The 27,085-nt window shown below is 42.4% G+C and overlaps 2 protein-coding genes across 2 annotated transcripts in view; both read right to left on the bottom strand.

The window, feature by feature from the left end:
• The window catches only part of smc2 (structural maintenance of chromosomes 2), a 23,109-nt gene extending 10,421 nt beyond the window's left edge, over nucleotides 1-12,688 (bottom strand). Inside the window, exons 1-11 of the mRNA XM_037674984.1 lie at nucleotides 12,434-12,688; nucleotides 12,180-12,329; nucleotides 11,972-12,094; nucleotides 11,809-11,847; nucleotides 11,251-11,361; nucleotides 11,125-11,169; nucleotides 10,799-11,032; nucleotides 6,903-7,052; nucleotides 6,564-6,797; nucleotides 6,315-6,474; nucleotides 6,114-6,231 (exon numbers count right to left, since the gene is read on the bottom strand). Coding sequence (XP_037530912.1) covers nucleotides 6,114-6,231; nucleotides 6,315-6,474; nucleotides 6,564-6,797; nucleotides 6,903-7,052; nucleotides 10,799-11,032; nucleotides 11,125-11,169; nucleotides 11,251-11,361; nucleotides 11,809-11,847; nucleotides 11,972-12,094; nucleotides 12,180-12,329; nucleotides 12,434-12,601 — 1,532 coding nt within the window. The 5' untranslated portion in view covers nucleotides 12,602-12,688. The remainder of the gene's footprint in view (nucleotides 1-6,113; nucleotides 6,232-6,314; nucleotides 6,475-6,563; nucleotides 6,798-6,902; nucleotides 7,053-10,798; nucleotides 11,033-11,124; nucleotides 11,170-11,250; nucleotides 11,362-11,808; nucleotides 11,848-11,971; nucleotides 12,095-12,179; nucleotides 12,330-12,433) is intronic.
• Nucleotides 12,689-14,000: 1,312 nt separating this feature from the next.
• On the bottom strand, nucleotides 14,001-18,987 carry exoc1l (exocyst complex component 1 like). Its single transcript, XM_037674983.1, has 3 exons — nucleotides 18,867-18,987; nucleotides 18,601-18,779; nucleotides 14,001-14,270 (listed from the first exon to the last, which is right to left on the bottom strand). Exons 1-3 carry the CDS (start codon nucleotides 18,985-18,987, stop codon nucleotides 14,001-14,003), a joined length of 570 nt encoding a protein of 189 aa, XP_037530911.1.
• Between the last annotated feature and the right edge of the window lie 8,098 nt (nucleotides 18,988-27,085).

The raw sequence follows: 27,085 nt of genomic DNA, 5'->3' as shown, positions 1-27,085 counted from the left end.
CTGTCTGCTCTGTGATACAGAGTCCTGATGACTCCTAACTTGTGCTCCAAAGGGTGATGGGAGTCAAACTGCAAATACTGGTCTGTGTGGGTGGGTTTGCATCTCTTCAAATTCTTCACCTACTTTTCTGTCTCCCTGGCATGTGAATGTCTACCAGTGTGTTGTTATTGGAATTGGGATGGGCTTGACGAATTACCAGTAAACTAAACTTCTTTTGTTGTTGGGTCTTGGACTTGACATGCTGTGCATGTCAAGTCATGCACAGCCATTCATTGTGGGTGAAGAATTTATCTGACAGACAGCTCACCCAGCTGGAGACAGAGATTCTTGCCAGGGGACTGAACTTTGCAGTTGCACCAAGAAGAATTCTTCTGGTGGAGATGATCACAGCCATGGAATCAGCCATCCGCAACAACAAAATTAAAGAGGGTGAAACAGAACAGCTCAGAATCAAAGTTTCATCCTGCCTCAGCAATGCCAAACCACCACCTTCCAACATCAGTAGAGAGGAGAGGGATGCACTCACCACTCTTAGCAAGGATAAAAACATCATCATTCTCCCAGCAGACAAAGGAAGGTGCACAGTGATTTTGAACCAGAAAGACTATCATGAGAAAGTTATGACACTCCTTAGTGACTTAAACACTTATGAACCTCTGAAAAGAGATCCAGGAAGTGGTTACAAGAAGAAGTTAATAGATTGCCTGAAAAATTTGGAGCACATTTACAAACTGAGGTGTACCACAAACCCTCCCACACAGACCAGTATTTGCAGTTTGTTTCCCATCACTCTTTGGAGCACAAGTTAGGAGTCATCAGGACTCTGTACCACAGAGCAGACAGCGTCCCCACTAGCTCAGGAGCCAGGCAGAAGGAGAAATCCCACACAAGACAGGCTCTAGAGCAATGTGGATATCCTAACTGGGCCTTCCTGAAAGCAGAGAAGAAACCCAAACAGGACTCCAGTCAGCCAACAGGTGAAAAGGAGGAACCCAGACCCAGACCAGTGGTCATTCCGTATGTTGAGGGAGTATCAGAGAAACAGATGTTTATTTTCTAAACATAACGTCCCAGTGGCTTTTAAACCCCAAAATACATTACGGCAAAGACTGGTTCATCCCAAAGATCCAGTCCCCCGGCACAAACAGAGGAATGTTGTGTATCAAACCTGTAAACTCAGAAGGGATGATAAAAGGTGACAAACCTAGTACCTGCCCCCTCACCCCCCAAACACTTGATTCAATAACTATTTTAAAGACATTAACAAAATTAAGTCAGGTCCCATGAACAGATTTTTTTTTAATTGTTGAAATTATTGATCATGCATCAGGATATTTTAGAGAAACCTCGTTCAACTAGTCCATATCTGCATCATCCTCTTTTTAAACTCACTCCTGTGGTTAAGACAATGAAATTAATGTGACACAATTTATCACCCCCTCCCTGGGCTGCCACCTTACCGTGGTGGAGGGGTTTGAGTGTCCCAATGATCCTAGGAGCTATGCTGTCAGGGGCTTTATGCCCCTAGTACGGTCACCCATGGCAGACAGGTCCTAGGTGAGGGACCAGACAAAGTGCAGCCCAAAGACCCCTTTGATGAGAAAAATAAACGGACCTAATGTTCCCTTGCCCGGACGTGGGTCACCGGGGCCCCACTCTGGAGCCAGGCCTGGAGGTGGGGCACGCGGGCGAGCGCCTGGTGGCCGGGCTTTTACCCATGGAGCTCGGCCGGGCACAGCCCGAAGAGGAGACGTGGGTCCCCCTTCCCATGGGCTCACCACCTGTGGGAGGGGCCAAAGGGGTCGGGTGCAATGTGGGATGGGTGGTGGCCGAGGGCAGGGACCCTGGCGGTCTGATCCTCGGCTACAGAAGCTGGCTATTGGGACGTGGAATGTCACCTTACTGGTGGGGAAGGAGCCTGAGCTGGTGTGTGAGGCTGAGAGGTTCCGGCTAGAAATAGTCGGACTCACCTCTACGCATGGCTCGGGCTCTGGAACCAGTTTCCTTGAGAGGGGATGGACACTCTTCCACTCTGGAGTTGCCCCTGGTGAGAGGCGCCGAGCAGGCGTGGGTATACTTATTGCCCCCCAACTTGGTGCCTGTGTGTTGGGGTTCACCCCAGTGAATGAGAGGGTGGCCTCCCTCCGCCTACGTGTGGGGGGACGGGTTCCGACTGTCGTTTGTGCTTATGCACCAAATGGCAGTTTGGATTATCCACCCTTTCTGGAGTCCTTGGAGGGGGTACTGGAAAGTGCATGTCCTGGGGACTCCCTTGTTCTGCTGGGGGACTTCAATGCTCATGTGGGCAATGACAGTGAGACCTGGAGGGGTGTGGTTGGGAGGAACGCCCCCCTGATCTGAACCAGAGTGGTGTTCTGTTGTTGGACTTCTGTGCTCATCATGGATTGTCAATAACGAACACCTTGTTCAGGCATAAGGGTGTCCATATGTGCTCTTGGCACCAGGACGCCCTAGGCCGCAGTTCAATGATCGACTTTGTCATCGTCTCATCTGATCTGCGGCCACATGTCTTGGACACTCGGGTGAAGAGAGGGGCGGAGCTGTCAACTGATCACTACCTGGTGGTGAGTTGGCTCCGATGGTGGGGAAGGATGCCGGTCAGACCTGGCAGACCCAAACGTATTGTGAGGGTTTGCTGGGAACGTCTGGCAGAGTCTCCTGTGAGACGGAGTTTCAACTCCCACCTCCGGGAGAACTTTGAACATGTTCCGAGGGAGGTGGGGGACATTGAGTCTGAGTGGACCATGTTTCGTGCCTCTATTGTTGAGGCGGCTTACCAGAGCTGCGGCCGTAAAGTTGTCTGTGCCTGTCGCGGCGGCAACCCTCGAACCCGATGGTGGACACCGTCGGTGAGGGATGCTGTCAGGCTGAAGAAGGAGTCCTATCGGGCCTTTTTGGCCTGTGGGACCCCGGAAGCAGCTGATGGGTACCGGCAGTCCAAGCGACATGCGGCTCGGGTGGTTGCTGAGGCAAAAACTCGGGCATGGGAGGAGTTCGGAGAGGCCATGGAGAACGACTTCCGCACGGCTTCGAGGCGATTCTGGTCCACCATCCGGCGTCTCAGGGGGGGAAAGCGGTATGCTACCAACACTGTTTACAGTGGGAGTGGTGTGCTGCTGACCTCAACTCGGGATGTTGTGGGTCGGTGGGCGGAATACTTTGAAGACCTCCTCAATCCCACCGGCACGTCTTCCACTGAGGAAGCGGAGCCTGGGGACTCTGGGTCGGGCCCTCCGATCTCTGGTGCTGAGGTCACCGAGGTGGTTAAAAAGCTTTTCGGTGGCAGGGCCCCTGGGGTGGACGAGATTCGCCCGGAGTTCCTTAAGGCTCTAGATGTTGTAGGGTTGTGTTGGCTTACGCGACTCTGCAATATTGCGTGGACATCGGGGGGAGTTCCCCTAGATTGGCAGACCGGGGTGGTGGTCCCCCTATTCAAAAAGGGGGACCGTAGAGTGTGTTCCAACTACAGGGGAATCACGCTCTTAAGCCTCCCTGGTAAGGTCTATTCGGGGGTTCTGGAGAGGAGGGTCCATCGGATAGTCGAACCTCGGATTCAGGAGGAGCAGTGCGGTTTTCGTCCTGGCCGTGGAACACTGGACCAGCTCTACACTCTCAGCAGGGTTCTGGAGGGTGCGTGGGAGTTTGCCCAACCAGTCTACATGTTCTTTGTGGACTTGGAGAAGGTGTTCGACCGCGTCCCTCGGGGGACCCTGTGGGGGGTACTCTGGGAGTATGGGGTATCGGGCCCTTTGATACGGGCTGTTAGGTCCCTTTATGACCGGTGTCAGAGCCTGGTCTGCATCGCCGGCAGCAAGTCGGGCTTGTTTCCGGTGAGAGTGGATTGCGCCAAGGTTGCCCTTTGTCACCGATTCTGTTCATAACTTTTATGGACAGAATTTCTAGGCGCAGCCAAGGTGTTGAGGGGATCCGTTTTGGTGGCCTTAGGATTGCGTCTCTGCTTTTTGCAGATGATGTGGTCTTATTGGCTTCATCAGATCGTGATCTACAGCTTTCGCTGGAGCGGTTCGCAGCCGAATGCGACACAGCCGGAATGAAGATCAGTTCCTCCAAATCCGAGGCCATGGTCTTGAGCCGGAAAAGGGTAGAGTGCCCTCTCTGGGTCAGGGAGGAGGTCCTACCTCAAGTGGAGGAGTTCAAGTATCTCGGGGTCTTGTTCACAAATGAGGGAAAAATGGAGGTGCAGCGTCTGCAGTGAAGCGGGCGCTGTACAGGTCTGTCGTGGTGAAGAGAGAGCTGAGTCAAAAGGCGAAGCTCTCAATTTACCGATCGATCTACGTTCCTACCCTCATCTATGGTCACGAGCTTTGGGTTGTGACCGAAAGAATGAGATCTCGGATACAAGCGGCCAAAATGAGTTTTCTCCGCAGGGTGTCTGGGCTCTCCCTTAGAGACAGGGTGAGAAGCTCGATCATCCGGGAGGGACTCGGAGTAGAGCCGCTGCTTCTCCACGTCGAGAGGAGCCAGTTGAGGTGGCTTGGGCATCTGTTTAGGATGCCTTCTGGACGCCTCCCTGGTGAGGTGTTCCGGACACGTCCCACCGGAAGGAGGCCCAGAGGAAGACCCAGGACACGCTGGAGGGACTATGTTTCTCGGCTGGCCTGGGAACGCCTCGGGATTCCCCGGAAGAGCTGGCCCAAGTGGCTGGGGAGAGGGAAGTCTGGGCCTCCCTACTTAGGCTGCTACCCCCGCGACCCGACCCCGGATAAGCGGAAGAAAATGGATGGATAATTCATCACAATGACTTTAGGGGTGCACTTGACTTTTATTTTGTTTATTTTTTTATTTACAATAGTTTTATATGTAACAACAGGCCACTGTGCTAAGCAACAGTGACACTGAACTGCATGTTTAAAAATAAGAATATTAACTTTACCCAATGAACATTTTAATATCCACAAACAGTGAATTTAGGGGACTTTTTACTATTTTCTGATTTAGTGATAGACTCATAACAGAAAATGACCTGACATCATGCAGCCTCAACACTAAATGACACTGTGCATTACAATAATGACACAAAAAAAAAATCATTTGAGTCAGTTTTGTCAACCTGCATGTAATTATTAAAACTAAATAATTTACAGGTTCCTTCCAACATTGGTATCACAGTTTCTAAACTTTATAACGTTTATTCCACTTTCCTTCACAATCCACTTGGAATAACATCCATCTCCTTCTCCTGTTGTTTTTCTTTCCACTGTTCCTTCCCCATCACTGATTTTAGCTATTTTACTTTCCAGAAAAAACTTGTGTTACTTGGCACCATTCTCCCTAACACCATCTTTCTCCTTCAAGGTGTTCTCTAGAACTCCATCTGCTGGACTTTTCTAATCTTAATGTAAAATCTTGCCGTGCACAATACAGATGTGCTAGCCAAGATGCAACAGATGAACAGCCACTGGCCAAAAGGATGGACCAGCACAGAAGATCAACATCATCAGGCCAGCGGTCACTCGTTCAGGGATGAAGATGTTCACATCCTGGACAGAGAGGAATGATGGTTTGAGAGAGGAGTAAAGGAGGCCATCTTTGTGAAGAGTAACCGTCCATCATTAAAAAGGGGCGGAGCCTCCATGTTCAACTATCCCCCTCTTACAATGCTGTTATTGCATCATTCAGCCCTCTGTGAATAGCAAACGGCCATCAGGGTGCTACGATGGGTTGTTAGGCTGATGGTCCTCCTTGATCCTGTGAACAGCTGGTTCTGGATGTCAACAACAAAACTGGTTGATCCACTATGAGAAGGTGCTGTTTATAAGACTGAGTTTGTTACAGCTCCTCAGACTGAGGAAGTGTTTTGGATAAAAGACGAAACGTTTCAACAAGAAGAATCAGTCCAGAGGACCTGAGCCAGCCTTGTTAGATCACATTAATATTTTGTCAGGAGAGCCGTTCTCCAGCTGCAGATGGATAATCCCAACACGTTGATGAGTTCTCAGTCTATTTAAGCCAAAAGGTTTACTATGAATGACATATCAGCGAACAACTCTTATAACCAAAACAAACAAACAACTTGTCGTCAATGTTTTTCAGGTTCACGGCGTGGTCAGTCTGACGTGAAGCGCTCTTACTTGTAGTCGAAGCGCAGGTTGGGGAAACGCGACATGAGACGCTCGTAGGTCTCTTTGAGATGAGCCACCTCCCGGGTGAGCCGCCTCCTTTGCTCCAGAAGACTTTCTTCCTTTCCATCTGCAACAAGAACAGCCGTTACAGAAGTAATTTTAAAAGTAAAAGGCAAATTGTCTGCAATAAACAATGTTAAGCCATGGCACCTTCATAGTTGAGTTTGGCCAGCTCAGCCTGCAGCTTGTCTTTGTTGTTTCTGACGGCCTGAAGGGCATCCTGGTCCTTTTTGTAGCCACTGTCCATCTTTTTCACCTCAGCCTGTTTGGACTTCAGCTCAGCCTGAGCGTGTTTTAGAGTCATTTGAGCCTGGACAGAAGTGTTGTTGTTAAAAACTGTCACTTGTTCCCACGTTCATTTCCATTCAATAATAAATATATTTAAAGGGAAGCGCTCACCTGCTTGGCCTCTGTGTCGGCCTTGCTAATGTCGTTTTTACAGGCCATCATCTGCCCGGCGAGCGTGACCTCCTCTCCGTCCTCGTTGGTGGAAAGACCTGCAGACACGGCCTTGAAGTGCTGCTCGGCCGCCTCGAACGCAGCGGTGTCCTTCTGTCCTTCCTCCTGGACAGCCTGAAGCAGCTCAGCCAGCTTAGAAACTTCCTTTTCCTTCACCACAAGCAGTTTCTTATCCTGAGGATTTGAGAACAGAATGCTCACATCTGGAACTGAGCAGATTGCCCTAATTGGATAAAGTTGATTTTAATCTGAGATCAGCAGCATTTATTAATCCGTTACCTCCTCCATCGTCTTTAAAAGCTCCGTCCTCTTCTTGGTTTCATCTTTGAGATTCTGTTTTTTTAAGTCCAGTGAACTCTGAGCCTTGGCATCCACACGCTGCACTTCAGCTAAAGCGTCCTCCAAGGATTTTAACACCCCACTCAACTCCTTGAAACAAACAAAGTGACAAAAACTGTCAGAAATAAAGTGTTTTTTCCTGTACTGTACAAACACTAAAGTACTCAACCATTAAAAATTTCTGAATACATATTGTAAATCTATTTTAAAAGACCCGTTGAGTCATAAAAAACACAAAGACCTAGACTTGCTGCCTGGTTAAAAATAGAAATTACTTATGAGATATTTTTGTTAACCACTGTCAGCTGCTACAACAGGCTCGATATGCACAAACCTCACTGAGGTGCAGTCATTTTTATGTTGGCCAAGATCAATTAACTGTGGCGCCGTCTTGAATTTGAATGTCTTGATGTCATCAAGGCATGGATGGCTTCAAAATGATTAAGATCAGAAAACTGAAGTGATTGTGTTCAGCCCTAGCTCTACAGCTGTTCCTGTAAACCTCGACTCTCATCAGTTTTATCTAAAGCAGTTTGATATGAATCTCGGGATGCTTTTAGACGCTGACTTTAAGTTTAATAAACAGATTAATGACTCTGTTCTGCACAAAAGCGTCTTCCAGTTAAAGCAGATAGCTAAGCTTAAGTCTGGGTCGACCAGATCTGACCTTGAAAAATTACTAGTCCACGCTTTCTTTACAACCTGACTTGATTACGGTCATGTGATTTATGTTGGGGTGAGTCAGGTGTCCCTCTCACGTCTGCAGCTCATCCAAAATGCTGCTCGGCTATTAACAGGAACTCGTAGGTTTGAGTGCATTTCACAAGTTTTGTCCTCCCGTCACTGGCTCCCTGTACGTATCAGAATAAATTTTAAAATTCTCCTGTTGACGTTTACCGGATTTTTCGGCCTATAAGTCGCTTTTTTCTTTTTTGCACAATTTGCATGCCCTGCGACTTGTACACTGAAGCAACTTATTTATGGATTTTTCCACATATTTATAAACCAATTTTTGGTTGAGATAGACCTTTTTCATTGATTCTGACTGAAATATTGAACACTAGCATTTTTCAGCCACTAGATGGTAGCAGAGTAAAATGGCATGCCGTTGTATCATGTAATACGTAAAGTGGCTATTAACTGCACAATACGCCTGCCACCTTCATCCAGCTCCAGGATCATGCCTGGAGCAACCGTCCAGTCAGCTTCATTTCAACGCACTGCTCCGACGAAATTCAGCTGATTTGACCATTGAAGTGCATTTATTAAGCAAAAGTTAGACTGAGTCACACCTTCACTATAAAGTCGGGCAAACAAATAATTGTTTTAGGTGCTTATCTTGTTAAATTTCGAAGAAATGCACAGAGACTCGTCCCTCTGTGAGCTCCTACTTATACGTATCAGCTTTTGAAATGCAGCTGATTTGACTGACAAAGTGCATTTATTAAGCAAAAGTTAGACTGAGACTAGGGCTGGATGATATATCGATATCTTAAAAATATTGAGATGATTTAAAACGCAATATAAAATGAGACTATATCGATATAAAATGATAGTTTCTTATACTCTACATAAAGATATAAATCCACCAGTTTTTCTCCCAGTCTGCATCCTTTCACACCAACCCTTCTCTCTCCTTCACTGACAAACCCGCTCCTCCCCGGCTGCTTGCTCCAGCTGAAGAAGCTTAGATATGCAGACTAGGGGTGCACTGATAAATTGGCCTTAAATTCCTTAATTTGGGGAAATCGGACGATACTTGCATGAGAAATCTATTTTACTGATTTTTTTTAGTTTTAACAACAATTGTCTGAACTTCATTTATATTTCAGAGCACTACCTCACGGCCAGATAAAACAAGTTTGTATTGTTTCTAAGATATTGTTCAAGGGTATGTTTTTCAGTAACATAAGATTGGACAATTGAAGGTGCATTGTGACCTTACAACACCTGACAGTGTCGCTTATGAAACAAAATCGGAATCGGCAGGTCAGACTTTTTAGAAATCGATGATAGAAATCGGTCAGAAAGCTGCAATCGGCGCACCCCTGCTGCAGACAGGTCTTTGTAGATCGACAGAGGGAGAACCACTTTAAATTCCTGATAAGGTGTGAACAATGACGGTGGCTGCTTCAACAAAGCTGCAAGGCTCCGTCTTGTGTCGGGAGAAGAAAACACTCTGACACGCAGCTTGGACTATATGTTTAACCAGAGCGGTGCATTCGAGAGCACAGAAACTTTTAAATTCAGAAAGAAACGAGGCGTAACCAAACAGAACCGAGCTCAGTAAACAAACCAACTACACAACAACGTGGGCTTTCTAACAGCTTTGTTAATAAAAGTTGAATGAATATGCTTCATTAGAGTCAGACTTTTTAAAGAGCAGCCAGCCTTTCATCTGTATGTGCTCTGTTTAAATTTTAAGTTCACAGCTGTGTTTTTGGTTTTGTTATGCAGAGGGAAAATATATATATATATATATATTTTTTTTTTTTTTTTTTTGAGACATTTATTTTGTACAGTTACAGTTTTGTTAAGCTGTGTGACAATTGGGACAAAGCTTTGACTCAGAAATATATTTCTGTTATTACTTCACGGAAAGAAAAAATATTGAGATATATATCGTACATGGCCATTTATCTTAAAATATCGATATTAATTTTGGTCCATATCACCCAACCCTAACTGAGACACACCTTTACTATGATTTCAAGCAAAAAAAAAAAAAAGTTTTTTAGTGTTAATCGTGTTAAAGTCCTCCCATGCACGCTCCCGCCATTTGGCAGCCAATAGATTTTTGACACAACACCGGCCCATGTTTTTGGATCGTCAGCGGTGACGCGTAATAGATGCGACGCATACGGTGAAGTGACGTAATTATGTTTTTTTCCCACTTTATTAGACATATTTGGACTGATGTTACTTATAGGGTGGTGTGACGTGTACGGCGGAAAATAATGATAAGTGCATTAATGGCCTTACACCCTCATACATCTCCAACCTTCTGTTTCTTCTCGGACACTGAGATCATCTGACCAGCTGCTTTTGGTTGAGCATAAAACCAGATTGAAGCTCAGAGGAGATCGGCCTTTTTCAGTCGCGGCCTTAAACTCTGGAACAATCTGCCCCTCAACATTAAACAGGTCACGTTACTTTCAGTTTTTTAACATTTCATTTCACTGACTTTCAACCCAGTGTGATTTGTTTATTTTATTGTTTTGCGTTTTATGTTTTTCTTTTGATGATATAAAATTTTTTTTTAATGACTGCCATTGTTTTTTTTAATTGCCAAGTACTTTGGTAAAAACTGCTGTTTTTAAATGTGCTTTATAAATAAATTTGACGACAGCACACCAAAACATTTTCTAATGGACACTGTCTAAGGCACATACGTCAAACTCGAGGCTCTGGGACCAAATATGGCCCTCGTTGACATTTTCTCTGGCCCCCAAGATGACGTGTTAAACGTAAAATGCTTTCATCACTCAAATTATTTCAGTAATCTTTGATTATGATGTGGAAAGCACAACAGAGAACGTCAAAATGAGACCAACCAAACTCTTGTTGAGGAACCTGTGACCAGGAGAAGATGTTGGGTTTCTGACTTGAGTTAATGTAGTTTCTGAAAATGGCCCTTAGTTTGAAGCAAGTTTTTAATTGTGGCCCCCCTTGTGTAAGTGAGTTTGACACCCCTGGTCTGAGATGTCTCAAAAGAAATTCAGAAAGTTTTGCAGGACAGACCAATACTAAACAAATAAAACAACAATATGAGCTCATTAACTTGGTGAGAAAAGTTCAGCAAATTAACCTGATCCCCTTTAGTCCTCCTCACATACCTGGTCTCTTTTCTTCTCCAGCTCCTGAATCTGGGCTGAGAGCTCCTTGATTTTGTCCTCGTTCTCGGCCATGCTGGCCTGCATCTTGTTGATGTTATCCTGCATCACCTTCAGATTATCGGCCGACTTCAGTTTGGTCTCCTCGGCGCACACAAACAGCCAGGCCACGTAAAGCCTGGACAAGTGCTGGATCTCACGCATCAGCTTCTGGTACTCCAAATACGATGATCGTTCCTGAACACAGAAAGGTTAAAGACGTCTTTTTTTAATAATTGCTACGCAGAAACTTCTGCAAGAAGTGAGCTCAAACGCTAAAGTTAATTTACCTCTTGCAGCTTTTGCATAGTTGGAGTAATTTCTTCATTCAGAATCTAGAGAACAGAAAAAGTTTACAGCTAAAAACACGTTCACTGGAAAATAAAGAGAGAAATCAAAACAACTGCATCTCATACAGTCTGAATCTCCTTAAGCTTGGCCTCCTTCTTCTCGATCGTCTTCTGGGCACTGATCTTCTTACATTCATACATCCTGGTGCCTGCTGCCTCCTCAATCATGGCAAGAATCTGGAGGAAAGAAACGGATCATCTCCAAAACTTTAATTTTTTTAAAGTACGACGTAATCAAACAGGGCAGCACGGTGGCTCAGTTGATAGAGCTGTAGCCTCTCAGCGAGGTCACCGGATTAAATCCCAGCCCAGGGTCTTTCTGGGTGGAGTTTGCATGTTCTCTCCGTGCATGCGTGGGTTTTCTCCGGGTACTCCGGTTTCCTCCCACAGACCAAAAACATGCATGTTAGGCTGATTGGTAACTCTGAATTGTCCCTAGGTGTGAGTGAGAGAGTGAATGGTTGTTTGTCTCTATGTGTCCCTGTGATGGACTGTCCAGAGACCTGTCCAGGGTGTCCCCTGCCTCTCACAGTGACTGCTGGACATGAGCACCAGTGACCCCCATGACCCGAAAAGCAAGAAGAGGGTAAAGACAATGGATGGACTTAGTCAAACAATAGTTACCTCTGGCGGTTTCATGTTTAGGACCTTGGTGATCCTTCCCTATTAAAACAATAAAAAAGTATGTATGATACATGAAAACCTACTCACAAGTCAAACTCTACTTGTTTTTAACATGTGATTTGTTTTGCAGTTAAAGCTAAAAGATGCACGATGTGAGGCTGACCTGCATGATGAGGAAATGTGGGTTGTTGACATTGAGCCCCACAGAGCAGAACAAGTCCTGCACCCTGGTGTTGGTGGCATTCACTCCATTGATTAGGTATTTATTCCTGCCTCCGATCACCACCTGGGAGAGAGAAAATAGAAGATTGTACATAAAAACATACATTTAAATAAAACGTGTGGCTCCTGCGGGGTATCTAGCACTTTACCTGTCTGGTAACAGTGATCTCATCGTGGGTTTCAAAGCCCAGAGGACTCTGGCTTTTGTTGGAATTATCAAAAGTGATGGACACTGTGGCCTTGGTGATGCCCCCCTGTCCATTTTTATACACCAGATCCTGAAGGTTGGAGGCGCGCACCTTCAGCGAGAAACCACAGGAACAGTTTAACTTGGCTCAGTGCGCACACAAAGAGAAATAGAAAGACGAAACGTTTGCAGCAGATATGTGAACAACATTCTTACATGTGTGAGGTTAGAAATGCCCAAAAGGAAACAAATGGAGTCCAGAATATTGGACTTGCCGCTTCCGTTCAGTCCCGTGATGGCGTTGAACAGCGGGTCGAAGCCATTGATCTCCGTCCTCTGCGCGTACGATTTGAACCCTTCGATAATAATTGACTTGATGTGCATCTTTCTGCCTTCTCTCCGACGATTCCGGAGGTCAGATGCGTGCCAGCGACGAGCCTTGAAGTCAAACGCGCGATGGTCAATTCACACAGCCCCGTGTTTACAACCGACAACTGAGAAGCACTTAAATTTTGGCGGCACGCGGGCCTAACGATTCTGAAGCCGGCAGTCGTTTCCATTTCTAAGCCGGAAACAAAGCGATGCAAACATTTTACATAACTTAATTATATGAATATATGAAGATAAATTAATTTAAATACGTAGTTTTACTTGTTTATTTTTTAAATAAATGCAAGTTATAGTCATTATTTAATATTTAGAGCAATATATATTTATTTTATATCAGGCATATTTTAAGACTTCCAAACATCTACGAAGTGCGCCCCCTGCAGGTTATATTTATATTGAAGGTGGTTTTATGCCATTAGTTTATGCAGTATTCTGTGTGAAATACTTATCTGACTTTTTGTAAACTTTAAAGTTTCGACTTAGGTTCACTAGATGTTTAAAAAAATTCATTTTTTGCACAATATTTTATAAGTTTTTCTTTTATTATTTTAATTTTATGTAAGATGAATTAAACTTTTGCACTGTGAATGCTGATATAAAGTTCCTATTATTGAACACGACTTATACTGCTTATGTTATTATAATGGCACTATGTTATTGTGAAGTCTACTTTATTTCACCTCGTCAGTTATTTTTTTATGTTACATCTAAAAAAATGTCTATCAAATCCAAAGAGCTTTCATTGTACAAGTGCAAATCAGCTGCTTTTGAAAAACACATATTATGTTTAGGTAATTGTTCATATTACATATGTAAATTAATAAAATTTATTAAAGCTACTCATATTTCATAATGCATCCAAAAAAATTAACCATTTACTTTGTGCATGTAAGACAAAATCAAGTTAGGTGTCAAGAAATCCTTTATTTAGCTTCTTTCTGTGTTAAAATGGACTAAATTACAATGAAGTCAGTCAAATAAACACATTTAAAACATTGTTTTAATGCAAATTTTGCTTTGGCACCCCCTGGGAATGTAAACATATAGAGATGCTAAATTAATAATAATGGATTATTTATTTACTATGAAAGAACTTTAAAAAAAGTGTAGTAAAATGGTTTTCTAAACCTAATTTAATAATTCATTTTTAATAACAGCACACACAATAGCATGTTTATTGGAGGAAGTAATTAAAGGCAAATAAAAAACACAGTTAAGGAATGTCAATCTGTTTGAAACTCATACTAGCTATGAACATACACTTAGAATAATGATGCAAAAAATCAATAATGTTTTATTAAAGTTCCACTGAAGTGAACTCCATACCAATTATTGACTCATATATGTACAGTACATTAAATGATACACACAAACACACACAGTAATGATGCTGTTAAACATCCATGGGCACAGGACACAAGGACAGACACACCAGATTGAAGGCGTAGAAGCAGATCTGCGACAGAACGACACAGTCTCCTCTGTTGGAGTAGTAGGTGGTAGGTTTGATGTAAGCATGATCAAAGTTCTGCAGATTCAGGGATTGATGACAGTACCGGTCGCTGAGGGCGACCAGGGCGCGCACCATGGTGTATTTGGCCGAGCAGCTGACAGCTGTCACTGAACGCACCGTTTCAAAGTGCAGCAGAAAACAGGGGTCATCCTGAAGGAGGGGAGGAAGTTTAGAAATCAGCTTAATCATTTTAAGACAAATGGCGGACACTGCCCCATTAATGAAATAAAATACAATACAAACAATAAATAAAAACTACAAAAAGAAATACAATAAAATTAACAAATTAGTCAGGTCCTCTGGACGGACTCTTGTTTGCTGAAACGTTTCATCTTTTATCCAAAAGACTTCATCAGTCTGAGATCTTGCAAAATGCTCAGTCTTATTATAAATATCACTTTATCATTGTGGATCAACCAGTTTGCTTCTGACATCTTTCCATCCATTATCTTTTACCCACTTCTTCCTTTTTGGGTCATGGGGGGGGGGGTGTGTGTGTCACTGATGCCCATGTCCAGGTATCACTGTGCGAGAGGCAGGGAGACGCTCTGGACAGGTCTCCAGTCCATCACAGGGACACATCGAGACAAACGACACCAACGACCATTCACTCTCTCACTCACACCTAGAGTGAGATCAGTTTAATATTGCTTAGGCTGACAGACCAGCTACCAGATATTCACATGCAAAAGGAGGATATCAGCCCAACAATGGATGGTTAGTGCTCTGATGGCCGCTTGCTATTCAAAGGGGGCTGAGTCCCACTGTACTTGCAATAAGTCAAGTCAAATTTATTTATAAAGCACATTTAAAAACAGCAGCTGTTACCAAAGTGTTGAACATCAATGAGAGTAAAATCAATGGAAAAAATAACACACACTATTGATCATACTAAAAAAATTATTAAAAGCATTAAATAAAAAAAAACGTAAGAACACAGAACAAAAAAATACTAAATCAGCTCACACTGTGTGAAATGCCAGAGAAAACTGACGTTTTTAGCAGAGATGTGAACACAGGAAGGGAGGTGGCCTGCTTAATGTTGGGGGCAGGTTGTTCCAGAGTTTGGGGCCCATGATTGAAAATGCCCGATCTCCTCTGAGCTTCAGTTTTTGGAACAGCTAAAAGCAGCTGATCGGATGATCTCAGCGCCCGAGACGGAACATCAATTCTAGTACACACAGGGAGCCAGCGAAGGGAAGACAGAACTGGTGTAATATGCTCAAACCTACGAGTTCCAGTTACGAGCCGAGCAGCAGCATTCTGGACGAGCTGGAGACGTGAGATGGAGGCCTGGCCGACCCCAGTATAGAGTGCATTAATGATAAAGGCATGGACTCGTTTCTTGAGGTTGGATCTGGGCAACACTGGAAGAAGCTTTTGTAAGAGGGGTAATAATCGCGTTGTACGAGGGGGACATGCATCAGGATAAGAGGACAGTTGAACACGGAGACCCCCGCTCCTGAATCAAGAAACAAGGATCCGTCCAGAGGCCCTGACTTAACCTTGTTAAATATTTCTACCTGGATTATTGAGCATCAGGACATCAGTTACAGTAAGGTTTATAAAATTCTGTTTGTCATATCAAGACAGAAGAAGTACTTGACTTAAAGCAGTAAATATGTGGATGTCAATTCATATTTTCTTGTCAATATAGTGGATTAAAATATATTTTTGAACCCCTGATTTCGTATGCTTGCCCACTTTCAAACAAATGAACAATCTCTAGCTTTGGAGGGTCATTTCATTTGACGGCGCATGACAGATAATCCAAAATAAAATAAACATTACATAAAAGAAAAAGGGAAATAGTTTGCATTTTCTGTGAGTGGAACGAGTGTTTGAGCCCCGGGCCAAACGTGACCACAGTTCCTGTTGGTGAATGCTTTCTTGGCAGCATGGAGGTAAGATGTTTCTTGTAGTTGGTCAGCAGGTTTGCACGTCTCAGAAAGGATCTGTCCCACTCCTCTTTACACATACTCTAAATCCTTTAGGTTTCTTGGCGCTGGACAACTTGAGGCATCAGCTCCCTCCACAGATTTTTTTATAAGACGGAGGGCTGGGCTCCTCCATGATGTTAATGGTCTTCTTCAGCCACTCCTTTGTTGGCTCCGGGAAGACGCCAGCCACGACCCACCCTTTAATGTTCTGGTTGAGGGAGGAATTTTTTTTAATTCAACATTTTACAATACATTGCCCCATTCACTGGCCCCTCAGTGTGTTAAAGTCATCCTGTACGCTTAACAGAAAACAACCCCAAACTATAATGTTTCCACCTCCGTGCTTATCTGTGATTATGCTACTCTTTGGGTCAAACTCTGGATTTTATTTCCTCCTGAAACCACAGGTCTGGTTGATTTTTGTCTCATCCGCCCACAACATCTGACCTCTGTCCCATGCCTTCTTTAAGTCGTTTAGATCTTCACCAGATAACTGTGCTTTATGTTACGACTGAGAACTGATCGATTGCTCCATGAGAGGCAGAATCCTGCCTGGGTTGTAGGAGAGCAACACTTATTTCCCTCAACAGTTTGCAAATCAACATTTATGTAACACACACAGTCTTCTGTCTCTCTCCTTTAAAGGTTCAAGAATTGAAGCTTCTAGGATTGCGCCGCTCCAGGTGGCTGCATGTTGGAGCAGCTCTGTCACTTTCATTCTGAGATTTTGCTTTTTGAAACGTTTTAATTCCTCTTTTTTCTGGATGTAAATCACTTTTTTTAAATGATTGTTTCCTCTGGTATCAGATGCTGTGCAGCTGGAAGGATTTTTACTGAAACTTTTTTTAGTTTTGTACGTTTGTTATGATGCAACCTGTTTTGTATTTGTAATTATTTTTTCTATCCTTAACATGTGTGGTTTTTTTTTTTGTCTTTCAGATACACCTGGACCTATATCTGGACCTACCATTCTGTGTTCATCTGTCTCCTTCCTGTCCTCTCAACCAGCCGGTCAAAGCAGATGGCCGCTTGTCCTGAGCCTGGTTCTGCTGGAGGTTTCTTCTTGTTAAAAGGGAGTTTTTCTTTCCACTGTTGCCACTGTGCTTGCTCAGGATGAGAAACTGCAACGAAGCCAAGATTCATCTTGTCTGCTGGATTCCTTAGATAGAGAACTTTACTAATTGGCTTTTATGTATGTGGATGTTCCTGTAAAGTGCCCTGAGACAACTTTGTTGTGATTTGGCGCTATATAAATAAACTGCATTGAATGCGTAACCATGACAACATCAGGTGTTTTGTTATTTTTTTTACAATCGGGAGCAGCTGATTAACATCTCAAAAGCTCAAATAATATCTCAGCTACAGCCCCAAATCTCAAATGAGTTGAAAAGGAGGCACCGTAGATGCATTCCCATCTACCTGCCGGCTGTGCTCGAGTGCCTGACCAGTAAGATCCTGGAACTAGCAGGAAACGTGGCTCGTGACAGCAGAAGGGCCGGGTTCATCCCCCAACACCTGCTGCCGGCTGTCCACAGTGATGAGGAGCTCAACAGGCTGCTGGGAGGAATGGCCATCACTCTGGGAGGAGTTCAGCCCAGCATTCGGGTGGTCCTGCAGTCCGAGGGCACCGAGAAGCCAGCCGAGTCTGGGTGGATGGATCAGACGACATCTGCGGCCAGTTTCTTCAGATCTGCTGTGGGACGGACCTTTACAAGAGATCCTTCCTGCCTACAGCCATCAGCATCTATAACATATCTTAACGAAATGTGGATAACGAGCTGCAACATTTAATTTCCTTTTGGGATTAAAGTATATTTGAACTGAACTGTCACAAAACATCTGGACACTGATCACTTCTTTGCAATTGGGGGCAAACTCACGAAAATCAGCAGGGGCTCACGTGATATATTTCCTGACCTGCGGTAGCTCTTTGAACAGCCTCAATTTGGAGAATATGAGTTTAATCCTGACCAGACTGACAAACTAATGGCTTGACTCAACATTATTTTAAACAGACTTGTTGACTGCTCCAGTTTACTTTGGTCTTACTCCAAGACCAGCTGTCAGCTCGCCATCGTCAAAATCATATACATTTTATTTCCAAACGAAGGTTGTTCCAAGAGCTATCTCCTACAGGTAACATAACAATTGTTCATAATGATTCCATAAAATCCTACTTCAAAAATTTCTGAAATATTGCCTTAAAGTCAAGATTTTCCATCTGCTTGTATAAAAACAGTCTGGGTGCTACTGTTAAAACCTTTTAGTCTTTAAAACAAAACGTTATGTAATATAAAAAATGACTTTTGACAAGAACAAAGTACAGACACTGATCTGTTTTTGCACAGAGGGGGGAAACTGCTGTTTGAATCACGGCTCTGATTCCTCTTTGACATCCCCACAAAATAACACAAAGCTAAAAAGAATATGAATATGATGCCTGTAGTTTGTGTGGATTTAGCAGAAATGTTAACGTCTTCTTTCTGTAAAGGGATCCACCTTGAGCATGCAAACATTTAAAATCAGATTTGGTTAATTACCACATCAGGGTCTCGTCCGTCAACGAGGGTCAGGTCTTGCAGGGGCCAGATCTCTACCTTTTTGTAGCAGTCCTGGAGGTTGGACCGTTTGGTGTGCGACCTCTTGGAGCCAGATTTATGGGACATGACAAACACCTGGCATTGCACGATGCTCAACTGCACCAGTTTCTTTGATCCGACTGCACAAATAGAAAGCAATTCAATTAAAAATGAGAAATAAACGGAGTAAAACTGAGAATAAGAGCTGATTTTACGGAGCTGTTTACCTGAGACACAGAGAAAATGCCTCCCAGGTGATTCTTCTTCGATCTCAATAAACTCCACCAGTCTGTGCTTCGCAGGTCGGAATAAAACTCTCTGCATTTCCTCTCTCAAGAGAGAAGACATGACGGGGCAGAGAGGACTTCAAGCTTCACCAGAACAAAAAGAAAAACGGGCAAAGCAGGTGAGAAAGTCCCAGAAAGAGATGAACTGCTGGAAAAAAGAAGCTGATGACGATGTCTGGAGATGCACAGGTTCTGGCTGTGGTAGGGAGGAGGGAGGTGGTGATGGTTCCTCTTATCAGATAGTGAGAAAATTTGTGGTTGTGGCTTGGTTTTGTGTGTTTGTGTGTGTGTGTGTAAACTACTCTGCGCACACACACAGTCCACTTTGTGGTGGAAGGAGTTTGATGAGCCATCTTTGATTGACTTAATGCTTTCATATTGGTTCCCTCACAGGGGCGGGGGGACTAAGAGGGGGGCAATAAAAGGCCAATCCCTTCATCAGTTCACACTTTTATTGCTCCAATCAACATCCATTATGAAGAGCATCCAAATGCATTACACACCAGAGTTTGGATCTTTATCTGCTCGAAACACAGAAAAAGTCTGGACTTTTGGATCGTTCCATGTCTCCATTTTCCACCACCCTCGTCCAGCACATGTGGACAACGTCTGAGTTTCTGGAGTCTCTCTGTCTCCCCCTCTTACTTACATATAGATGGTGATATATTCTGTGGCTCAGTGCCCGCTGTTTGTCTGTGATTAAACGGTTGTTGTGTGGGAAAAGGATGTCCCACAGCACTCTACATGGTTTCCATTACCCCGGAGTAATTCAATCATACAAGTGGGCTGAAGCACTTATACAGGAGGCAGTGGGGAAGTTTTTTCTTCTCATTTTGTTTTACAAGCTCACAAAAGGATGCTACTTCTTCAGTCCTGGTGGCTTCATAAGATGTTTTGCTGACCAGGTGTACAATACACCTTGGTGTGTCAGTTCTTTTCTCTAATCCAAACCACACCAACGTGAACCGGACCAACACTGTGAGTGTGGCTCCGTTGGATCGCTGGTCACATTTGTGAACACAGATGAAGTTTTTCCACGGCTAAGTGCTTCACTGTTGTTGTTGTTGTTGTTGTTGTCGGCGCTTGTTGTGGGTGTTCACTTGAGAGGCTTTTTGTCTCTGAGATGGAAAGACGAGCAGATGGGCAGGAAGCAGAGAGCAAAAGGAAATGTACAAGTGTTGAAACCCATGAATAACACATGAGGTTTGTTGTACTTACCTATTATTTCTAAAATAACCGGTTGATTTCAGAGAGTGGCTTTTATATGCGCTGTCATGCATGAGGTCATGCATGAGGTTAAAGGCTGCAATGTTTGTGATATAAAACAAAACAGTCATGGAAAAATGCAAGCCTTGATGTTTCAGCACACTTTGAACATTTTCTGGTCTTTACTTACTCCAGGTGTTTAAAAACACACAAGAGATTCCACCGTGTCATTATGTAACCAATAAGGCCCAAATGGAAAACCTGTGTGAAAACATAAGAGCACCCTACAAACCAGCAGCTTGCACCGCCTTGTTTTCTGCTTTTACCTCATAACACTCCCACATGTTGTGGAGACATTCAGACCTTTGCAGCGTCGCTTCAGTTTATTAAAGTTTGCTTCTGCGCCACTCTCCTAATGTCCCACCACAGCTTCAGGTTGAGGTCCAGACTCTGTCTTTTCTTTCCACCCAGCCTGTTGTAGATCTGCTGCTGGGTTTACGATCTTTGTTCTGTTGCATCCTGACTCAGTTTGGACCAAACTTCAGCTGTCAGACCGATGGACTCACGCTTGACTCTAAAATCCTTTGGTCTACAGAGGAGCTCGTGGGCGACTCAGTGACTGTAAGGAGCCCAGGTCCTGTGGCTGCAAAGCGAGCCCAAACCATCCCTCCTCCACCATCGTGCTTGACAGTGTGATGTTTTTAGAGAAGGCAAGCCTGTGATCGAAATGTCGCCAGTTAACCCCCTGGACTGGCAACAACAGTGTTTTCCCTCACCTGCCCCACTCTGGGCCCTTGAGCGAGGCCCTTAACGCCCACCATCTGCTCCCCTGGGCACCCTAGATGTCAGCGCTCTGCTCCACACAGAGGGCTGTGGTAGCTCAGTGGTAGCTCAGTGGTAGGTCAGTGGCAGGTCAGTGGTAGGTCAGTGGTAGCTCAGTGGTAGGTCAGTGGTAGCTCAGTGGTAGCTCAGTGGTCTGTGGTTGTGTCAAAAAGGACATCTGGCGCAAAAACAATTACCAGGTCTTTGTTAGTTTGCTGTGGCGACCCCTGAGGAAGGGAGCAGTCGAAAGAAGAAAAACAAATAAACAAAAATAGTGTGTACAAATTTTTACCAAACATGGTACAGTGCATTATGGGTAAGCCTCTCTACAGAACATTTTCCTATCTTGTGATTCTTTCAGATTCAGCTTTGCCAAACTAAACGTTTTCAGTCTCATAGAGTTCCAGTCTCTTTATAAAACCTTTGGCATGAACTGTTGTCTGGAATGAAGCCTTGAGATATTTTTTTTTTCTTTGCAATTTTTCTGACCATTACACAGTCTGAACTTGGGGTGAATTTCCTGGAGCATTCACTTCTGGCAGTTGTCATAAATGTTTTCCACTTGTAAAAATATTATTTACTGCAGAACGAGGGACAGTAAATTATTTGTAAATGAACCCTTCCCAGACTGATGGGCAGCCACCAGGCGTGTCGTTAGACCAGGGCTTCCGGGGCTAAAGCCCCCAATGTTTCAAGACCCTAAAAACGCCCCTGGCAGCAACGCTCTACAAGATGTTAAACTAAATCTTGAAGGCATTTTGAGGTAGAGGATAATCGTAGGAACATATAATGATCTTAAGCTATGTGTCTTTGAAAACATTAGTTTATAGTTGTCTTTTGAGACAATAAAGATGAAAAAAAATGTGTGAAAATAAATTATACTAGAAAAAATACTGTTGACCAACCATGGATGACGAAAGGACTGAAAAATGCTTGTTAAAAAAAAAAGAACTATTTGTACTCATGCTTTCTAAAATCAAGAACACAAGAATCTGAAGAAAAATATAAGCGGTATAAAAACAAATTAGTAGGAATTATAAGAAAACACAAAAAGGAATATTATAGTGGTTTATTAAATAAAAGTAATGGTGATATTAAAGCAACATGGCGAGTAATGAATAATGTTTTGAAGAATCATAAATCAAAGATTGGTATCTCACAACATTTTGTAAAAGATAATGGTGAAATTTATGATGATAACGAAATTGTTAATGGATTTAATCAATATTTTGTGAATGTTGGATCAAATCTTGCAGACAAAATACCTAAAGTAAATAATATAGTGAACCATCCAATTATTAGTTGTGCAAACAGTATTTATCTTAAGGAAATCGACAAAGAAGAAATAATGAATGTAGTTAAAAAATTTACTGATAAGAGATCAAAAGACTGGGTTGATATGGACATGAAGCTGGTGAAGGATATAATGAGTCATATTATTGAGCCTTTTACATATATATGTAATTTATCGTTTACAACAGGAACATTTCCAGATAATATGAAAATAGCCAAAGTAATACCTCTTTTTAAGGAAGGTGATAAAAGTACATTTAACAATTATAGACCAATATCCCACAGTTTTCCAAAATTTTAGAAAAACTGTTTGTGATTAGATTAGACCAATTTATTGATAAACAAAATATTCTGAGTAATAGTCAGTATGGTTTCAGAGCAAAAAACTCTACGTCAATGGCTCTCATGGAATTTATGGAACAAATAACTACTGCTATGGATCAAAAACAAAATTGTTTAAGTATTTTTGTTGATTTAAAAAAGGCTTTTGATACGATTGATCATACTATTCTCATTGACAAATTAAGTAAATACGGTGTTAGAGGACCAGCATTACAGTGGGTATCTAGTTATTTAAGAAATAGAAAACAATTTGTGCAAATAAATGATGTAAGATCCAACCTCTGTAATATTACATGTGGAGTCCCTCAGGGTTCTGTACTTGGACCAAAACTATTTATTCTGTATGTTAATGAATTGGTAAAAGTGTCAGATCTCCTTAAATGTATCCTATTTGCTGATGATAACACTTTTTTTTATTTTGGTAAAGATAAGAAACAGATGTTTGAGTTGATGACGGCAGAATTTGTTGAAATACAAGATTGGTTTAAACTAAATAAATTATCATTAAATATAAGTAAAACTAAGTACATGATATTCAGTTAAAAAAAAAAGGAAATTATTGATGTTCCATTTACGATTGATGGTGTTGAGATTTGTTGTGTTAGTGAAATGAAGTTTTTGGGTGTTGTCATTGACGACAAATTGACGTGGAAACATCACATAAATTCTGTAAGGATAAAGACAGCCAAATCTATTGCAGTATTATACAAAGTCAGGAACTTGTTAAATGATAAAGCCCTGTATTTGTTATATAACACAATTATTGTCCCACATATAATTTATTGTATTGATGTTTGGGGAAAAGCATGTAAAACATTTACGGAACCTGTTTTCTTGCTGCAGAAAAGAGCAGTAAGAATAATCACTAGAAAACATTACTGTCACCCATCTAGCACATTATTTCATCAACTGAAAATATTGAAGTTCCATGACTTGGTGGATTATAATATTTTACTAGTTATGTATAGAGCTCATATAAATGAACTACCTGTGAATATCCAAATATATTTCATAAAACGACAAAGCTGTTATAATCTCAAGGGAAAGGAAATATTTGTTAAACCAAGATATAGAACCAGTTTGAAGGGTCGGTCAACCTCAATCCAGGGAATTAGATTGTGGAATGGTTTGAAAACTGAAGTGAAAAATGCAAAAACAACGATTACTTTTAAGAAAATAATTAAAAATGGACTACTACAAAAATATATATGAAATACTGTTACGTATGTTGCATTATAGTTCGAAAATTATAGTGAATTGTTCTTTTTTTCTTTTTTGTTTGTTTAGGTACTTATAGATGATTGTTGTTTGATTTGAATCATTGTAAGAGGGGGCAGATAAAATAAGATTTTTTTTTCTTCCTTCATTTTATTTATATATTATATAAACTTAGTTTGCATTATTGTTTTTTTTGTGTTGTATTTTAAAATGAATAAATTTAATTTAAAAAAAATAAAAGCACCTGCTTGGCCTCTTACAGAAGATCTTCATGTGCACTTCTTGTACAAACAAGCAGACTAATTCTTTCTTTTTAAATTCAAACCTTTAGTACTCTCTGAATTAACAGTTGCTCCTTCCTAAACGTGAACTGGAGGGTGCCTGTTTTACCTGAGACATACAGTAGTTTGTTATTTTGTGTGAGTGTTGTCCGCTCAAACTGTGATGAATCAGGCATCCACTCCTCTGAAGATCAGCAGCTGTCTTCAATATTTTCCATTTATGAACAGTTTCTGTAAAATCAGACTCCATATCGTTTGGAAACAGCCTTATACCCGCCCCAGACTGAAGGGCGTCTACAGTTCCTTCTCCAAAGTCATTGCTGATGTCTTTCCTTCTCGTCATTGTGTTAACACACACCTGGATGCTCTAGAGCAACAAACTGACAAAACTCCTGCTTTCATAGATGTGATCACACTGATGACGATCCATTAATCAATACATTTGATCAGCAGCTCCTGCCTAAAACATTCCCTCTTATATCCTATGGCAGAAGTTTAATAAAACATGTGTTTTTGTACACTTGAGGTTACATTTGAATCATTTTAGAACCCGTTATTGTTCGTACGTATTGATATGGGAAAGCCTGGGATTGAAAAAACAATATTTTTACTAAATAATCACTCAAGGCTTATATTTATTTATCAATAATACAAAAACAGACTGAATAAGATGGAGAGGAGGGCTTCACCTCTCTGTAAGACTGTTAGAACAATAGATCTTCAAAGTGTCATGTTCATTAAAAGAGAGCGAATAACTTGAGGCGTCTGTAAAATGGAAACATAATTTGCAGACCTCTGTGCAGGCGCTCGGGCAGTGCTGTACCAGACTGGACTCAGGAGCATCTTTAGAAAACCACTGCCAGGAAACACAACAAGCCACTGTCTCCATGACACGTGGATCTAAAAGGAAGGAAAGATCCAGAAGTCTCTGAGTCCACAACTGTCATGAGAAGAAGTCACACGGTGACTGAACGCTGCAGCGGCACAAACAGGGAAGAGAAGAAACGATCATTAAATACGATCCAGCACAACCTGGTGCGTGAAGAACAAAGACCAAGAAACAGTGAAAACCCTTGGACTTCAGGAAAAAGGGGAGACTGGTTACATAAATAAAACAGAGTGAAAGACAAGAAAGAGGCACAAAGTGGACACAAGTACAAGAACGCCGTCACTACTTTACAAAACATCTGAACCAGGCCAGGATTTCAGGATTCCTTACAGCATGACACAAAATCAGCTGATCCGTTCCTGCAGGAAATGTTCAAGTTCATCAGACATGATTTCACGACACGTCCCCTCCAACAGTGGGCAGTAAGGAACCACAAGAACTAACAGGATCACTCCATGTACTAATAATCAATTCTTCGATCAAAAGGGCTCTGGCTTGATGACACGCAACATTTAATTTAACTAAAGTTTTAGGAGTTTATCTGCTGTATGTAGAGAAACATTAGCAGATAAACTAAGCTTCGTTCATGGGATCTATTTGTGATCATGTAGAGCAGGGCTATTCAAGTAAACTGCTCAGGGGCCGGACATGCAGCAGTTATTGTCATTAAGAAAGTTTGTTTCACGGTTTAAAATCTAGTTTTATTTAACATGAACCCACTCGTGGGCCGGACTGAGTTCATCTGTGGGCCTGATTTGGCCTCCGGGCCGCCAGTTGAATATCCCTGATGTAGAGTACATGTTCACAAGTAGATCCCATGAATGAAGGTTAGTCAGACGCAGGCACCAAAAAACAAACAACAAAAAGACATAAAAACTGGACTTTCTATTTTAGCTGTAATACGTTCAGTTATTTATATAGACACATGACATGAATTACTATTGTTGAGAAAGTTTAGAACAAAAGTTCAGATTTGAAAAGACACATCACACATGGTGCAAAATAATTAAAAACCACACAGAAGTGTTAATTTTAAGTTTTCTTACTGCACAGACCCTCATTTTGTCTAGTTTGCTTCAAGTTGTTGCATTAGTGCGAGGATTGTTAAACTCTTATTATTTATCGAAGTGTACACAACTAAAAAAATTCTTAACATACAATTGCTCCTCGTGTGTCTTTTACCTCAAGTTGCCTGTTGCAGAACATTGCTTCCCGTGCGTTCGTCTGTTCTATTAGCAAAATATCTCGTAACCGACTGGATGAGTTGAATTACCAGTACAAAGTAATCACTGGATGTCCGTCTATAGCTGGTTCACCCAATTCAAGATGGCCGCCACAGCCTTGAAAACACAAAAATGTCCGTAACTCGGCTAAGTTCACAACTAAATCTTGGTGTGGTAGTTGGGCATCAACCCTCAACACACACTTTGAGCTCAACACAGTTGTGCCAAGTGCTGGAGGAGTCAACCCTGTCCGTTAGCAAAATATTTCATGAACCACTAGGCAATGTCAATGAAAACAGTAAGTCAATCAAATTCAAGATGGCCACCACAGCTCATTGACTTAATTCTCCATTAAATAATAATAATAATAATAATATCGTGTTAGATATTATCGTCATTGTATGTTCCCATACAACGGTGAAATTGGCTCTCTGCTTAAATGGCTCTACCTCTGAAATCTACCAATATGGAGCTAAAATCTGGGGTGGTAGTCGCTGAGGGTCATGCACACCACATGATCCAAGAGATAACAGATCAAGCAGACCAAAACAACAAGACAATGGTAATTTGTTGGCTTTTATTTGTGCAGAAATACTGATTGACTGTGGTGCACAGAGTAAAGATGAGCCTGCAATCGGAAGGTTGCCGGTTCCATCTGCTGGCCCAGACGACATCAAAATGTGGGTGGGAAAGGTGAAGCACCCACACCTGCCTCCACCTTCATTGGCCCCATTCTGGGCCCTTGATCAAGGCTCTTAACCCCACCTGTTCTCCCAGGCACCCTAGACGCAGCTCTCTGCTCCACACTGAGGGGTGTGGTAGCTCGGTGGTCTGTGGTTGCTTCAGGAAGGACATCTGACGTAAAAACAATTGTCTTCGAAAACA

The sequence above is a fragment of the Nematolebias whitei genome, chromosome 3, assembly GCF_014905685.2.
Source record: "Nematolebias whitei isolate Nwh7 chromosome 3, NemWhi1, whole genome shotgun sequence".
NCBI lineage: Eukaryota > Metazoa > Chordata > Actinopteri > Cyprinodontiformes > Rivulidae > Nematolebias > Nematolebias whitei.
Note: the sequence above shows the minus strand (reverse complement) of the source record. Positions and strands in the feature narration are given on the sequence as shown.

Excerpts from the sequence above, each read along its gene's own strand:
- exoc1l (XM_037674983.1), bottom strand. The coding sequence starts at position 18,987 with ATGTCTTCTCTCTTGAGAGAGGAAATGCAGAGAGTTTTATTCCGACCT. Across the intron at positions 18,780-18,866 it reads GCATTTTCTCTGTGTCTCAG|TCGGATCAAAGAAACTGGTG; the intron begins GTAAACAGCTCC and ends CTATTTGTGCAG. Across the intron at positions 14,271-18,600 it reads ACGGACGAGACCCTGATGTG|GATGACCCCTGTTTTCTGCT; the intron begins GTAATTAACCAA and ends CCCCTCCTTCAG.